Genomic DNA, 16,510 nt, shown 5'->3' with positions numbered 1-16,510 from the left:
CAAGAGCTTGGTTTCCCATTGTTTTTGACTCCTACAGTTTCCATGCACAGAACAAATACTTCATCCAGAGAAAGGACAGAGGCTGAACCACAGAATCACAGAACCATGGAACCACTAAGGCTGGAAAAGGCCTCTAAACCACCAAGTCCAACATTCCCCCAGTACTGCCAGGGCCACCACTAAACCATGTCCTCAAGTGCCACATCCACATGTTTCTTGAACACCTCCAGGGACAGTGACTCCACTGCCCAGGACAGCCTGTTCCAGTGCCTGCCCACCCTTTCCATGAAGGAATTTTTCCTAATATCTAATCTAGACCCCCCCTTGGCACATGAGGCCAAATACAGGACTACCAGCTTGGTTCCACAGACACATCCCACCAACTCCTGGCATGTCCTCAGCCAGCCCAGATGGAGCAGAGGTGGCTCTGCAGCTCCTCAGGTGCCTGGCTGATGGATTTACCTGTGGGATACAGTACTGGGGGCCCTGAGGCATCGGGTAGGGCATTGGCAGGTGGTTCACCATCATGATGTGCTGGTTGGTTTGGTACACGGCAGTCGGGGTCTGTGCTCCGGGACGGATGGAGGGGCTGCTGTTCTGGATGGTGGCTCTTGGAGGCTGGATCTGAGGCCTCTGAAAAAACTAGGATAGGGAAGGGAGAGAGGAGAGAAAACAAAGAACCGGTCAGACTTTCTGGGAAAGGATTAGAAATACAATATTATAATTATAAGACTAGTTTCCAAGGGTTGCCATGCCTTCAGAAAGCTGCAGGACAGTCTGGGTTTATCTGTGAACAGCAGGGTTTTCTATTTTACAAGGTAAAAAAAGGCAAGAAATGTTACAAACTAATAATTATTACTTTGTAGCTATCAAATTTTACAGCTCAACTTTCAGAGCGAATGTTGGAAAAAGGAGTTTGTCTCCTTTGTTTTTAAAAGGTGGGTTGGCTGCTAAAAAACCCACCTTTGTAAATACTCCAGGGAAATAAAAGATCAAGGTAACTATTCCAATGTACCTCCAGGAGAGCTAAAAGGCTGGAATTTCACAGTGGACAGAGGCACCTCATGCCTTTCCTTTACACTCATTGATCCAGGCGACTCGTCCTGCCCTGTTTTCCAAAGGGTGGCAACTCGTCCCAGGGTGGCACCAAACTCTTCTACCACGTTGGGATGAAGTGATGCCCCAGGTGGATGGACCAGGTCCAGGGAACCAAGCGAGCCCCTGGCACACGCTCCGGCCTCGGCCCTCGCGCGGGAGAGGCACCGGAACCCCGGGACGGAGCATTGGCGGGGCTGGAACACCTGGCTCTGGAGAGGCTTTGGAATCTCGGCAGTCAGGAGGTAAGAAATGCATTCACTGACGGAGGAATGGTACAGGTGAGACACTTATGCCATGCAGAACCAGGAGTTGGAGTTACCTGTATAGGTCTGAATCCTCCCTTCAATAACGAAGCAAGAAAGCAGCAGGAAACAGAAAGAAAGCCAATGGAACAGCTTACAGATCAACAGGAAGGAACAGGATCAACATGCACCCTAATGCACACAATTCCAGTCACCTCCTGCCCTGCTCTCACCCCTCGCACCAACTGCCAGGAAAAGTGGTACCGAGGACTCTCAGGATCCCACAAGGTCAGAAACTTTTACACCTCCACACAAAACTTGTCCGGAAAAGTTTAAAAAACAAAAGGAAAAAACCAAGCAAACCATGACTGACTGCAGGAGACCTGACACTACAGAAAGACTTTGTGTTTACTCTGTTCCTAAAACATCAAATATTTCTCCTGTCTGGTCTCTTCCAGTGATACAGAGGGAGCAGATAAAGCAGAAATCCTGGCTCCAAGTGTGGATTTCTCTCCATTTCTGCACCAAGATTGGAAGGGTAAGAAATGCCACATATTTTAACTGCTTAGAAAAAAAATAACGATAATAATTAGGCCAGCACACGTCACACCAAACCCTGCTGGCTGCTGTGCAGTGATGGGAACAGTCTGGGAGCAACTGTGTGAGGAGGGGTGAGAAGAGAAGAGAGGGGTGACCACTGAGGAATGAGGGAATGAGCTGGGATTATCCACCTTGGGTTTGGGAAGGATGAGGGAGCATGGAAGGAAGCTGTGATGCCTCTATCTTTGCCATGGCAATGAGCTTAAAGTGGTCATTCTGGTGCTGCTGAAGACTTTATAACAGTTGAGCTGTTCCCCACAGCAAATGATTTCTCCAGGAAAGCCATGGATGACTCCATCTCAGAAATCCAGACACTGTTAAGAGGAGCTCAATGATTTTATGTCCAGCCCTGTTAATCAGGATGGAGAACTGTCCCAAGCACACTGTGACCTGAACCAGGAGAAGGCAACTGTTTGGGGAGAGAAGTTTGGAATGAAGGTGCAGAAAGAAAACCAGAAGAGCATCACCCTGCCACGGTCCTGCTCCAGCCACGCTGGGGTGAGATGGGGGGAAACTACCCAAGTGCCACAGGAACCAGGGGCAGGTGCTGAATTTATGGTGAGAATCACCAGAGGCTGCAATTTTTTAATATCCAAAACCACAAAAAATGTGCAAAAGTCTTTCTCATTCCACTGCAAATCGCTGACTGATGATTATTCACAACCTGTTGGCAGCAGAAGTCTCACCAAGGTGGTGGGAAATTCCACAGCCCCCACAGGGCTGTGTTTCTGCAGAGTGAAAATGGGCTGGAGGCTGAAGCAAGACATGTCAACAGCAGCTCCATCCACAGGGCAGCACAAGAAAAGCCATGGGGAGACTCCACCAGTGCCAGCCAGACAGGAGCCTAAACCTGCTCCTCAAGTTCCTGCTGTGCCTACGGAACCTGCTCCCACCGAACGGAAACCTGAGGGAAAACTCCCAGCACCAGGAACGCCCTGGGGATGGAAAGCTGCTCGTTTCCATCACTGGCAACTGGTCCCTAAAGGCTCACGAGGGGAGTCCTGCTGGGGGGACACACTGGAAGCTTCATCTCACGGGACATGAGCTGGGTCTGTTCCCCACTGGAGCAGAAGGGATGGGACCTGTGCTCTGAAATGGGGGTGTGAGGCACAGCCCTGCTCTCCCACGAGCACTGAACACCCCCAGGGCAGTGCTGGGCTGTTCCACAGCAGCAGGAGGATCTCTGACAAGGAAACTGTGTTAAAAACCCTCTCAGGAGCCCCCTACACAGCCCAGACCAGCACAGAGCCAGCTCGGCTCCAGAGAAAAAAGGAGAATTCCATTCCTGGCAGACCAGCAAGAGGAACAGCAGATCTGTTATTCCAAACAAGACCATTAGAAGCTTTTGGAAGCACCAAAGCTGAGACCTGTCTGACAAAGTTTAATGACTTGTAGCTACTCCACTTCCAGTATAAAACCAGGATTCTCAAGGAAATGGGGTACTGGAGCACTGAGCACCTGAGCCGTGGGGGGGGGTTGACTGTTCTAAACCACTATCACCTGGCTGGCAAACTGGTTTATGCTCCATCCTCGTCCCTGTCCCTCCAGAGCTCAGCCAGCAATATTCATGCTTAGAAATGTTTTGCTATTCTGACTTGATCTGCCAAAAAATCCACCTTGCACGGTCAAAGTGCCCTGCACAGACACCTCCAGGTAACGCTAACGATCCGCAGAGGAGAACACCAGGACATGAAAATCTGACAGATCTAGACTCTATTTCTTCTAGGAAGTGCAGGATTTGGAGTGGAGCACACACAGGACCCCCTCAGGACCAGGGTGAACCACAGCAAGGCTTCTGAGAGAAACTCTGTGTTACACCAGCCCTTCCTTGACTCCTGCCTTCAAAAACAAAGCCCTGCTACGTCTAATGATGGTCAAATTATGGTTGTTCAGCAACCACTGCAGACCTGGGTTGTGTCCTCGAGTCATGTCCCATCCCTTACCTGTCCAAGTCAGAGAGGGAGGGAGTTCTTGGATCACCCTGGAGTCATTACTACTGGGCAATGCTGTCTTTAACTTCCCCCAGGGTTGCTGCCCTGATCCCTCACAGAGGAGCAGAAGCAAACCCCTCTGACTCTGCCTTCACTGGCTCCTCCAGCCTGCTCGTTTAATGAGCTCTCATCAGCCCAGCACATCCTTCACCTCCCTGCTCAAGGAAGCTCTGACAAATCCAAAAGCAGAACTGCACACAGGCTCCAGACAGGGTTTCTGCAGTGCTTCCCAAAACTCCTTAACTGGAAATAACTTCAGTGGTGTATCTGGAGGCTGCACTGCTGACGTGGTTTCAGCCAATGAGCTCCCACCTTATGGAATAACCCTTCTCCTTGGCACTATGTGCCATGCTGGATGTCACCTGTTCCATGCACAGCATCCTCGTGCTGACCAGGTTTTCCACCTTTGTACTGCTGCAGACACACATCTGCTGTTCGTGCCACAGGAATTAACATTAATTTTAAGGAAATCCCTTTCTAACCTCCTGCCCACCCCTGCACAATTCCCTGCCATTCCCTGCAGTCACTGCTTAAATACACACACCCCAATATCTGTTTATTAATCACCACCTTCTTCATTTTCTTCCCACGTGTCCAGAGGCTGCTGAAGGCACCCAGATGAGAGGTTGTCAAGTAGAAAAATCAATGATCAAACAGAGCCCAGTCCCTGGGATCACCCACCACTGCCTTTTTAATGATTTGCCATTCACTCTGTATTTCCAGTGCCTGTGAGTGCTCCCTCCAGACCCCAAAAACTGCACTGAGCTAGAAACTTGGGGTAAGAGCACTGAAAACAAACCTACGCCAAGCTCAGCCCAGGGAATTTTTTTTCCAGCTATTTTTTTTCCTAGTTTGGACCAAGGCTGGATGTTGTGATGGGTCCACGGAGCCCCGCGGAAGGTCACGGAGAAAGGAAGAGAAAGGAGAGTTCAACAAGTTGTCATCAAGCTCTGCACTTCAGTTAAGCTTCTCATACCCCTGTTACTCAGTTTTAGTCTTTCTGGTGCCACCAGGAGGGCTGGTGGGATAACCTGAGCCTGGCTGGGAGGGGCAGGAGGACGTGCCTGCACAGGCAGTGCAGCAGGAACCCTCTGCCTGTGGATGGATGCTGGATTTGACCTTTCAAACTTCAGCACAGGCCCTGGGCTCAGCTGAGGAGCTGCAGCCTGGAGACATCAAGATCACACAATCATGGAATTGTTTGGGTTGGAAAAGCCCTCCAAGACCATAAAGTCCAACCATTCCCCCAGCACTGCCATGTTCACGACTGAACATGTGCCCAAGTGCCACATCCACGTGGCTTTTAAATCCCTCCAGGGGTGGTGACTCCACCACTGCCTTGGGCAGCCTGTTCCAATGCCTGACCATCCTTTCCATAAAGAAATTTTCCATAACATCCAATCTGAACCTCCCCTGGCACATCTTGAGGCCGTTTCCTCTTGTCCCATCACTTGTTACCTGTGCCAGCAGCAGGAGCTGCAGCACAGATCCCCAGGTCCACATTCCCCAATGGCCACTAGCACCTCAGTGCAGCCCTCTGGGCACAAGGCAAGCCTTGTCTGCCCCCCTCAGACTCTCCCAGCTTTATTATTTATTAAATTATGAATCTGAGAGGAAAAGCCCTTTTTGGGGGATTTACAACTGGCAGCTCCTCCACGTGCTGGATGCAGACGGGGAAGGGATTGTGGCAGCCACTTCCCATCACCCTCTGACTCAAAATACTCCAAGAAGCTACAAAATGGCCAGTGGAGTCAGTTCAGGGAGTGAATTCCCAACCTCTCCAAATCCCAGAGCCTTTTCACCCAGCCCAGCCCATTCTCTGTTGTACAAGTTCCACCCAAAGGAACTCAAGTAACCCTGAGCTAAAACTGGAGCCAACTCCACCAGCAACCCCAAGTGAAATGAGTCTGCCATGAGCAGCAAACTCAGCTCAAATACAGTTAAAAGTCAAAAAGCAAATGATGACATTTGAGTTTATACTTCTGATTTCTGTTTTTAATTACCTTGGCACCCAGTTTTAAAGTCACCCAGATGCTCCCCAAGTCGCTTCTTAAATGTAAGGTTTTATAAGCAGAGTCAAATGTAACAAAAACCTGCATTTTGGAGCTCAGATTAGAAGAAAACTGCTATTTTCAACTTCCTGAGGATCAGAAGCAACAAAGTGCCTGCAGAGCCTCAGTTAGGAATTAAAACCAGGAAAGCTCCATGCACGAAGTGGGAAATGGAGCAGCAACCTCAGGCAGGGAGGAGCTGAGGCCATTCCAGGAAGAACACAAGCTGACAGTGTATTAGAAATACTGCCCAAAACACTTTGCAGGGTCTGTTTTTTTTCTCCTATAAAGTGAAGTTTTCCAGCAGATCCTCAGTGTGTAATCTGGGAATCAAGGATTACTGATACACGTTCAACTTTTAATCACAACTCCTGCTGCTATTTCATTTCACTTCATCCACTTTTACTGTAACACCCTAAATCTCTAATATTTTCTCTTGTACAGAATGTGATCATGCTTTCTCCAGCATCAACTGGCTCCACCAACTATAACTATCCAACACAGGACAGGAATTCCCATCTGGAAAAAAACCTGCCTATAAAGCTGCCATTCAACTTCAGGTGCTTAAATCATGCTAATTTGAGTACTTTAAGAGCTAATAATTTCAGGCAATAACATTAAAGAACAATCCATTATTTGCCTGAAAGAGACCCAGAATCAATAGGAGGCACATGTTAATAAAATCCCACTGGGATGGACATGAGGAATTGCAACGATGGTGCTGCCTCTGCCTTCAAAGGGCATTTTGAGTTGTTGCAACAAATATTAACCCTGCTACAGCCAATTTACTTACTGAGCACATTTTAGGTTACAAATTTCAGTCTGGACCCCTCTGCTTATGTTACACAGTTTAAACGTGGCTAAATATTGGTCTTCAGCATCCTCTGAGTGTTGGGTTTGGGACGAAGCCATGACCCTCCTGCACTGGTGGTGACCAAAATCCCTCTGTCCACCCCCAATCTACACCAGGGGTGGAGAGTTTTGGATTAAAAGAAATAAACATCCAGAGCTTGGGTTTCTCTGTGCCTATCCTGATCCAGCACATGACAGATGCAACTGGGAATAAAGCCTGGAATGTGTTTCCAGTGGTGACAGCTTCTCGGAGATAATTATAAGCAGATTCAAATGTAACAGAGTCAAAAATCTGTGATAAAATTGGGAAAACACTCGGAAATTACAAGTTTTAACCTGCAGGCAGAGTCAGAACGGGGTTCAAAGGCAAGTTTTAGATCAAATTCTGACAGACTGGTGGCAGAGTCCCACCAGTAAAGCCACCAGCTGCTGAAGTATTTTGTCCAAGGCTGTGCTGCCTCCAGACTCCTGGGCCAAAACCTGCTCTCAGTGAGCTCAGGACATTTTAGGGGAATATTAACTGGCTCACACTGAATATATCCAGTGCCTTAGTAATGACCTATGAAAGAACCAAGGAGTTTCAGAGCAGTGATGATTTTCAGTAAACACAGACCTGAAGCTAAGATCAAGAACAGAAGTATCTAAACAAGACCCTAATCCCGGCATTCCCCTCGTGTCCCAGCTGTCCTGCAAACATTCCTCCAGCACTCCTGGCCAAGCCATCCCAGCCACGCACAGAAATCACTCCTTTCTCTCTCCCATGAGCTTTGCCTGTGAGCAAACAAGTGCAAATGTCCCATTTTACTCTTTCAGCCCTTCTTTGCCCTGCTCTGGATGGCTCCCTCGGCCCCCACGCTGCTCCCTGAGGTGGAAGGACAAGGATGAGGATGTTTGTCGGGTGTCAGTGCCCACCTAACACTTACCTGCTCGCCTGAGACACAACTATCCCCACAGAGCTCATCCCTACATTTGCCTGCTCAGTAACAGGAGCAAAGTAAGAACAAAATGACCCTCCTGGAACAAACCTTCCTTGGCTCGAGCCCCTGCCCTGACACCACTGGAGTTAACGGGATTTTTTTTTTCCTATTAACTCGGTGGAAACAACCTGCTCCTTCCAAGCCAAGAATGTCATGGAAACAACCCAATCTGGGAGAGCTTTCCTGCTCTTGTCACACTTCTGTTCCTCTTTCCCACCCAACAGTACCACCTCTGTCCCCTCCAAAGCTACAAGAAGCAGCAACATCACTTCCCAGGGGAAAGAGTTTTGGCAAAGATGAGCAGGGGAGCTGATAGAAAAGATAATTTTAGACACCCTGACTAGGACAGAGGGACCTGTGTGTCTGTCCTGACACCAGAGAGGTCCACAGGGTAATTCTGCCACCCCTGAGCTTCAGGTGCCAGAGCTATTCCCAATCCTTACTCTTATTAATGGAGTGGTTCTTTACAAAGTCCAAGTCATGCAACAGGAATACTAAAAGTTCCTACATGTCTGGCTTTCATGGGCCAAGTAATAACGACATTAAGCAGTGCAATGGTAACAGATAACCAGGTGCATCACACAGCAAACGTGGCAACTGGGAAGTCGTTTGCTTTGCTCCCAGTTGGAAAAGCAGGACTTTCTCAGTTGACATCTTCAGGCAACTTAATCCACTGATCAGTTTGGGGAATATCCAGAAAAAGTTTCTAGTGATGTGAAAAGGGGAAAAAAATCTCCCCAATAGCTGGCAAGGATCCCTACAGGTTCTCCTTCCCTGTAGAAGGGGGTGGTTCATGGGAGCAGTGACCCCACTTGTGAGTTGTGTTACTCAGCGTTGCAGGCAGCTCGTTAGAGGGTTATGCAGGTGCTAGTAGCTACTAAGGGGTGGTTTCCTCCACTCTGAGTTAGTAGGTGAGTCACCTCCACCCCCAAACCCCCCAGGCAATTAGTGCAGGGTGATAACGAAGGGGCAGGTACTGTACCTGGTGATGGGCAGGTCGAGGCCCCGCTGCAAACTGAGGAAAGGCGGGAGAAACAAACACAAAAGGAAAGGCACAAAGAGTCAGAAACACCACAACGAACCAAAATGTCACAGTCTATGCAAAATAAACCCACAGAAAATAAAATAACAACGACACACTCAAAGCTTTGCTGCAGGACAGCGACAGACAGGGGCTGAGGTGTCAGATGGACATGGGCACTGCTGGGAGCTGGGGGGAGCAGCTCCTGGGATCCTACAGGCACTCTAGAGGAGGGATGCAGGCATTCCTTACCCTGCCTGAGAAAAGAACACCAAACCAAAAAAAACAACTTAAAACAAGCAGCAGTGGAGGTTTGGAAACTGCTTAAAGGGGAGGGAAATGGTTAAAGCAGCTGGACTCGGCTGTTCCGGGTATTTGTGGGATTGAGGATGGACACTCATGGCTGGAGGGCAGGGAAGAGCCAGGCACAGGTAGTGACCTGCCAGCCAGGGGCTGTGGGACATCCCTGCAGGGCAAAGAGCAGGATTCCTTGCACATACACCCCCTTTTCCTTCATTTCCAGCTTGTTTTTCTCCATCAGGATCACAACAACCCCCTCCTTAACGAGTGGGATTTGTCACCCCCTCTGAAAGACAAGGACCAGGTTATCCCATGGTGTCCCCACTGAAGGACATCAGCAGTGGAGCCTGGATGGAGAACAGGAGGTCCTGGTTCCCAGCCCTGAGCTCAGGCTACTGAGTCACTTCCCACTCACTTGGGTTAAACACGGAGGAAAATAATCCCAGTTGAACATGCTCAGTCAACATTCAAAGCATTTCCCAATAAGGAACTGATTGTTAAAATAGAAATAAAAATGAATGCAAGAAATGGAAAATATAAATAAAGATGACAAGGTGTCTTCTTCCAGAGCTGAGTTAGGTGTTGAAACCTTTAATTCTCAGTGCAATGAGCATGATGAGAGCAGGAAAACCTATTGATAAGAGCTCCAATAATTACTGGAACAATCAAAACTAGTGATCCAGAGTGGATTTTCCCCACCACGTGCCTCTACTGTGATGGCTCAGTGACTTAAGACACATGGTACAGCCCATCTCTGCTCATTCAGGGACTCACTGTGGTTTCATTTCTGCCTGGGAACAGTGATCAAAACTGGCTACTAATTATTGGTTTTCTTAATAAGAGGGTTTTTCTGTAAGGAAAAGTGGGCCAGGGTTCACATGCAGCCCTTCCATCTATTTTAATGCCATCAAACATGAAGCAAAGTATAAATATCCACTGGCCCAGCTGATTTTTTTCCTTTATAAACACTTTAATTGCCTAGATCTAAGATTTCCAAGAACTGCTATACTGGTGTTTATATATTCCTTCTGCCTTCACCTCACAGTGACTCTTGGGTGGAGTCATAAAACCCTTCAGAAAGGAGCGAATTCACACACACGTTTCTGGCACGAGGGTTTATAAAGAATGACCTGCACTGGTTCACCAAATAGTTTTTTCACCCTGGAAAATTTTCACTAAGCTTTAGATTAAAGAATAAAAAAGCAAAGCCTGATCAGTTTGTAAGACTAAAAAGCTAAATTTTAATTTTAATAAAAGAGAAGGACTCAGAGCCTCCCTGAATCCTCCTGAGGCTCCAGGTGGGAAGAGGACAGTGGCTCTGTGGATGAGAAACAGGCACCTGGATGAGTCTCGGGAGGTAAAAGCACTTCAAGTCCCTATTTCCCTGAAGAACTCCCCCAGACCAGCTCAAATGTCTTGGGACAAGGGACTCCAGGACCCCTGGAAGGGGTGAGCCTTTCCATGGGGTGACACACTCTGTGCTACACACCAGTGAAAAAAAACTACCCAAAAAGAGAATGATGGGGTGCAAAAATCTTGTGCTGCTTCGCTTCAGGGCCAAAGCACCTCTCCCATCCCTGTTCCACAGAGAAGATTTGTTCTCACTGTGCTTAAGGCAGGAGCTGGAAGTTTATATATGAAGAAGCTGGAATATACTCTGTGGTGGAAAGTAATGTGTTATAAGAAAAAAATAAAGAAATTAAATAAAAGCTCCAAGTTAGTGAAAAATGCCTCATCTATTTTGCACTGGTCACCACTGGCTCTTGATTTTTTATTTAAATAATTCAGGTTGATAGGAATTATTCCTATTAGTAGCTGTAAGCAACAGAACAAACTGTAGTCACTGCTGGCTCCGATTAAAATTCACACTTGGGGTCGTTTTTTCTCTGTTTGATGAAGACAGTAGACAGGAAAACTTTATAAATCCTGGGTCCAACCTTCCTGCACCCTCATTCCCTACAGTCCTCTGTGGGCACAGGGAATGTTCTCTCCCTGGGGGTGCAGGCCCACACCTCACACCCCTCCTGGATCGCTCCAACACCCTCTCCAGCACGTCTTGTTTTGGGCAGAACTCCTAGAACTGGACAGTTTGTGTTTACATCCCCTGGTGCTCAGGGCTGGAATGGCCAGGAGAGCATGGATAACTTTCAGCAGTGCTGAAGGACCTGGATTTCCTTTTCCTTCCCCAGCTGGAGCTGCACTTTGCCATTCCCGCTACTGGGAGCGATGTGAGCGGGGAGCAAACATGAAGCCAGTTGGATTGCAAAGGCTGCTGTCCTGGGAGGAGCAGCAAAGCCTGAGCTCTGCAGTTCCAACGGCCCTCAGATGCAGGACGGGCTGGAGGGAGCTCCAGTCCCTCCAGGAAGTGGGGCTGGGATCAATCCTGCCCCACACGGGGCTGTGCTGTGGGAGCCCAGGGACGGCAAAACCACCCTCCTCGTCCCCTCCTCACCCTGCCCTCACCACCAAAAAGGATGGTTAAAAAAGAAATAAAAATATAATAATAATTAAATTAAAAAAAAAAAACCACAAATAAATCAAGCCTAGAACAAAATGCAGGAGTAGCTCAGGCCTGGGCCAGTCTTGCATTTGCTTTGGGGTGGGAGGTGGAATGAGATGTGATGGGTGGGAGCAGCTTTTAGTCATGAGGTGGAGATGGTCACAGCAGAGCAGATGGCAAAACCTGCACACAGGAGAGCTCAAAAAAATAGAAAAAAATGCCTGATGGCTGCAGACAAAAATCCTTCCTCGAGATCTGCTCAGGAATGGGGCCAAACCCCTACAATTTGGTGTTTTCTGGCCGAATTTCCTCCAGGTGCTCTCTGTGGAGTTACAAACCCCCAGGGGCCCTGCTCTCTGTCCTACCTCAGGTAAGACCCCCCCAGCTGTAACTCAGTTTGGGCCCTTGTGTCACCTTGGGACCTTTGTCACCACCTCACCTGGCAGAGGCAGCTCGTGCTCTCAGCAAAGAAGCAAAATCAGTGCATTTCTGTAGCCAACAAAAAGATGTGGTAAAAAATAAAAATAAAGAAAGAAAGGAAGAAATAAAAACGGTGCCATGGGCACAATTGCCTGCAAGAAGGAGTACAGTTTGTTATATTGCTTACAATGCAGTATTTTATCCAGCCTCTTCCAGCCAGGGACCTGTAAACCGGACTCTGTTCCAAAACCTTCCTCCTCTTCCAGTTGTCTGTGCAATGTATTGGCACTGTTCTGCTGGGCTGTCAAAAAAACTGGTTTAGAGATGCAGCTCTTCAGTCAGGTTTTTGCTCCAGTTCTAACCACACCAATTTAGCTGTGCTTTGCAACAATTAAAGGAAAAAGGTGATTACACTTACTGAGGAAAGAGATTTTACCAGCTGTGTCCTGCATTACTGATCAGAATGGGGCACTAAGGACAAATTCCCAGCTGTCCACACCACAGAACTCTAAAATTGGTGTTAATTGGCTCATTTATCAGCACAGAGGTTCATGGGCCTCAGAACAAACCCTCCTGGACTGACTGTCCTGGAGGGGAACCTCCAGGAGCGGGGCCAGCACATTGGTGTGGCTGCACACCCTGCACACCAGGGGTTCCTGCCCCGTGTACAACTATTTATACCTGTTTTGTGGACAAACTACTCTGTCTTGGAGGCTTTCACTTTGCTTCAGCAGCATTTGCCTTACTCTAGGAAGAGAAGAATGCTGGGGAGGGAACAGGGGGCAGTGACCCGAAGGTGTCACGACACAGGACACGGGATTGTGCTCCCTCCGCTGCCGGGGGCTCGGGACGTGGTGATGGGAAGCCACCACGCCTCTAGAAGCTGGGCTAAGCCTCTGCTGCCCTAGGAGGGTCTCCTAACATTATGTGGAGCTGTACTATGAGCAGAGATTCCCCAAAAAGAGCCTGGCTTGGGGAACCAAAGTCCTACAACAGCAGAGCGGTATCACAATAAACACACACCTCAAAAAAATAGACTGTGGAGGACAATCAGACCTAAAGTTGGATGAAAAAGGGGCTCAGCACAAAAAGATCTGAGTACACAGAAGCTCTAGGTCACATGTGAGAACCTCCAGGGTTAGACCTGATCAGTAGCACTGATTTGGGAGCAATGCCCAGAGCCACTGGACACTGAGTGCTGCTGCAGAGAACCGCTGGTGTTTGATCTCTGGTCTATCCCTGCACAAAACACTTCCCTAAAGAAAAAATAAAAAGAAAAAAAAAAAAGAAGAAAAGAGAAAGATTCTGGGAATGAACCTGAACTCTACAAGGAAGTGAACCTGAAAGCAACTAGGCTAAAAATAAATTATGTTATTTGAAGTAGATGAGAATCCCTCCATTGCTTCTTTAGCCACTTTAGAAGGAAAAATACTCTACCAGGACAGTGTCTGAAAAACTCAGGCAAGGTTTGCCATTCGGAATGTGCTTCCAGGTCAGTAAAATGGGCTTTTCAGAGAACCAGCCATGTGCTACAGACACACACAGACAGAGAAACACACCAACGAGGAAGAAAGAACAGGAGGAAACGCTGCCGTGGGCTCCTTACCGGCGAGCGGGTCTGAGGCTGGGTGTTCATTGTTTGAGGGGCTTGAGGGTACACCAACGTGGTTGGAGCTGCATTCTGTCCTGAGGGGTAAGGAGCCTGCCAGGGAACAAGAAAAATCAATATAAAATGAGTGTATTCAATGATTCATCCCCAAAGATAAGAATGGAACATGTTATCACACGGAGTGACTGATGTGGAGATAGAGACGACAAGATCGAAATGGAAAAACCTTCAACAAGGACCCAACTAAGTTTTCAATGCTATCTCTCACAGTAGTAGCTTACTACTGCTAAGGAAGTACCAGTTACTTACTCATTACTATGTCAGTCAGAGTCTACTACCATTTATTAAGTGAGCTCCCCAAGCGCCGCAGCAAAAAACAAGCAAAGGGAAACATCAACCCAACACTAAACCCTGCGTGTCCAAACCCCTGGCCACACACAGAGGATTGCCAAAATCCTCCTCTGAGCTGGCTGTCAGGGAAAGCATGAACTGCAGAGAGGGCCAATAAATCCTCCAAAATCAGGCAAAAGCGAGAAACAACCTCGAGTGGGTTCACCAGGAGCCATTAAAGCATCTCCAGTGCAGTGAAGGGCCCGAAATCATCCCAGATGGAAGGCAGGCCATGGCTACAGGCACACCATGGGCTCTGCAAATTTTTCCTAGTTCCACCCATTTCCATGGGCTATAACAATTTATGCCACCAGATGGTCTCCCCAGTGTTGTTTGCCCAGAGTAACAATAAACTGGGGCTGTGGAGTTCTGCTGATGACGCATTCTAATGAGACATTTAGAAATAACTTTTCAGAGCGCCTTTTTCCTCTTTCTTTTTGAACAAAAACATTAGAACTTACTATATTATTTTTTTAAACAGTTATTATTGTAGTGGCACAACACCCAGCCAGCAGCCTGAGACAGTCTTTGCTTTCAAGAATCACAGAATCGTTAAGGTTGGAAAAGCCCTTCAAGAGTCCAACCCTTCCCCAGCACTGCCAAGGCCACCACTAAACCATGTCCCCAAAGGCCACATCCACACCTATTTAACACCTCCAGGGATGGGGACTCCACCACTGCCCTGGGCAACCTGTGCCAGTGCCTGACCACCCTTTCCATGAAGGAATCTTCCCTAATATCCAATCTGAACTCAAGGCCGTTCCCTCTCCTCCTGTCCCTTGTTCCCTGGGAGCAGAGCCCGACCCCAACCCGGCTCCCCCCTCCTGTCAGGGAGTTGCAGAGCCAGAAGGTCCCCCCTGAGCCTCCTTTTCTCCAGGCTGAGCCCCCCCAGCTCCCTCAGCTGCTCCTGCTGCTCCAGCCCCTTCCCAGCTCCGTTCCCTTCCCTGCACACGCTCCAGCCCCTCCGGGTCCTCCTTGTCCGGAGGGTCCCAGCGGTGCCCCCGGGGCTGAAGGTGCCCCGGCCATGCCCAGCACAGGGGACAATCTGTGTTAAGTCTTTTTTTCCTTCTTTTCCATCCCTAGACATAAAACCCCCAACTAATCCCCAACGATCAAAATGTAACACAAAGTAAATGAAAATACAGTTTAGAAACAATCTGACCAGGAATTTCCCAGCCTCGGGAAAAAAAAGAAGGAAAAATAAAACAAAAACAAATAAACAAAAAATGTGGCAGAGGGGATGAGGGGACTGGGTGCAGTCCAAGAAGATCCCATCCTAAACACCAGCTGCTGCAACACCTCCTATTCCTGCTTTGGGACCGCACTCAAACTGCTTTTTAAAGAGTAAAACTTACACACAACTCCACAGAGATGTGAGGACACTGTTACTACCACCCAAACTAACCAAGCAGGACCTTCTGTTGTTTTCTACCTGATTCCCTGATTGCTTTGTGGGTCAAAATGAAGATAAAAATGCAAGTCTCCAAGTACACCACCAGATCTGTGCTGTGAGGACACCAAACACACTGGGCAGGGGATTTACCTGGAGAATGTTGTTCTGCAGTGGTTTATGCCAACACAGCGGCACAGACTCTGGCTCAGGAGCAATTAAAAGCTTTGATCAGCCCCTGCCCAGCCTCTGACAGGTGAGCAGGGTAGGTTTTCCCTGTCCCTCCTCTCCAGGAGCTCAGCTGATCGGATCCTCTCCAGCCAGCCCTTCCCTCCGTCCTTACCACTGCCAAAAACTAATTCATGCTAACAACTACTTTGAAAGAAGTCTTCTAATGCTTCTTATTTTCGAGATGTCAGATGCAACATCAACTATTTCCCCCTTTTATTTGCCGGGTTTGACTGTGCTGGAGCTGGAGGTGTCGATGCCTACAGTGGATGTACCAGAGCTCTCAGTGGTGCAGAACAAGGCACAGGGAGCTCCAGTGGCTTTTCATCCACAGCCTGCAGAAGTTGTCCTGCATTTGTAGGATCCTGCTGCTGACTTTGTGCATCTGGGATCTCTGCCCAATGTGAGATAAGGGCCTCTCCCCTTGGAGGATCAGTGGATTGCTGTCAGTCCACACACCTTGCACAGGGTCCTGATGCTGCTCTTTGTGTCACAGAATCCTAAAATGGGTTGGGTTGGGAGGGGCCTTAAAGCCCAACTCATCCCACCCCCTGCCATGGGCAGGGACACCTTCCACTAGCCCAGGCTGCTCCAAGCCCCATCCAACCTGGCCTTGGACACTTCCAGGGATGGGGCAGCCACAGCTTCTCTGGGCAACCTGTGCCAGGGCCAAACCACCCTCACAGGGAGGGATTTCTTCCTAATATCCAACCTAATCCTGCCCTCTCACAGTTTAAAGCCACTCCCTCTGGTATCTCTTCCACCAGCAGCAGTGAGCACACAAGGTGGGTGACAGGAAATGTTATGAATAGATAATATCAATAAATGGATCAGCTGAATG

The 16,510-nt window shown here is 48.4% G+C and overlaps 1 protein-coding gene across 18 annotated transcripts in view; it reads right to left on the bottom strand.

The window, feature by feature from the left end:
• Positions 1–16,510, bottom strand: part of EIF4G3 (eukaryotic translation initiation factor 4 gamma 3) — a 143,315-nt gene that overhangs the window by 62,187 nt on the left and 64,618 nt on the right. For 6 of the 18 annotated variants that reach the window (XM_064678748.1, XM_064678749.1, XM_064678750.1 and 3 more), the window contains 5 exons: positions 13,659–13,754; positions 12,240–12,353; positions 8,794–8,826; positions 1,418–1,438; positions 463–642 (listed from right to left, as the gene is read on the bottom strand). In XM_064678748.1, the coding sequence (XP_064534818.1) occupies positions 463–642; positions 1,418–1,438; positions 8,794–8,826; positions 12,240–12,353; positions 13,659–13,754 (444 nt within the window). The remainder of the gene's footprint in view (positions 1–462; positions 643–1,417; positions 1,439–8,793; positions 8,827–12,239; positions 12,354–13,658; positions 13,755–16,510) is intronic. The other 12 variants (XM_064678757.1, XM_064678759.1, XM_064678765.1 and 9 more) reach the window with 7 other exon arrangements.

The sequence above is a fragment of the Pseudopipra pipra genome, chromosome 22, assembly GCF_036250125.1.
Source record: "Pseudopipra pipra isolate bDixPip1 chromosome 22, bDixPip1.hap1, whole genome shotgun sequence".
NCBI classification, from domain to species: Eukaryota; Metazoa; Chordata; class Aves; order Passeriformes; family Pipridae; genus Pseudopipra; species Pseudopipra pipra.
The sequence above is the reverse complement of the archived record's forward strand: the minus strand, read 5'-3'. Positions and strand labels throughout refer to the sequence as shown.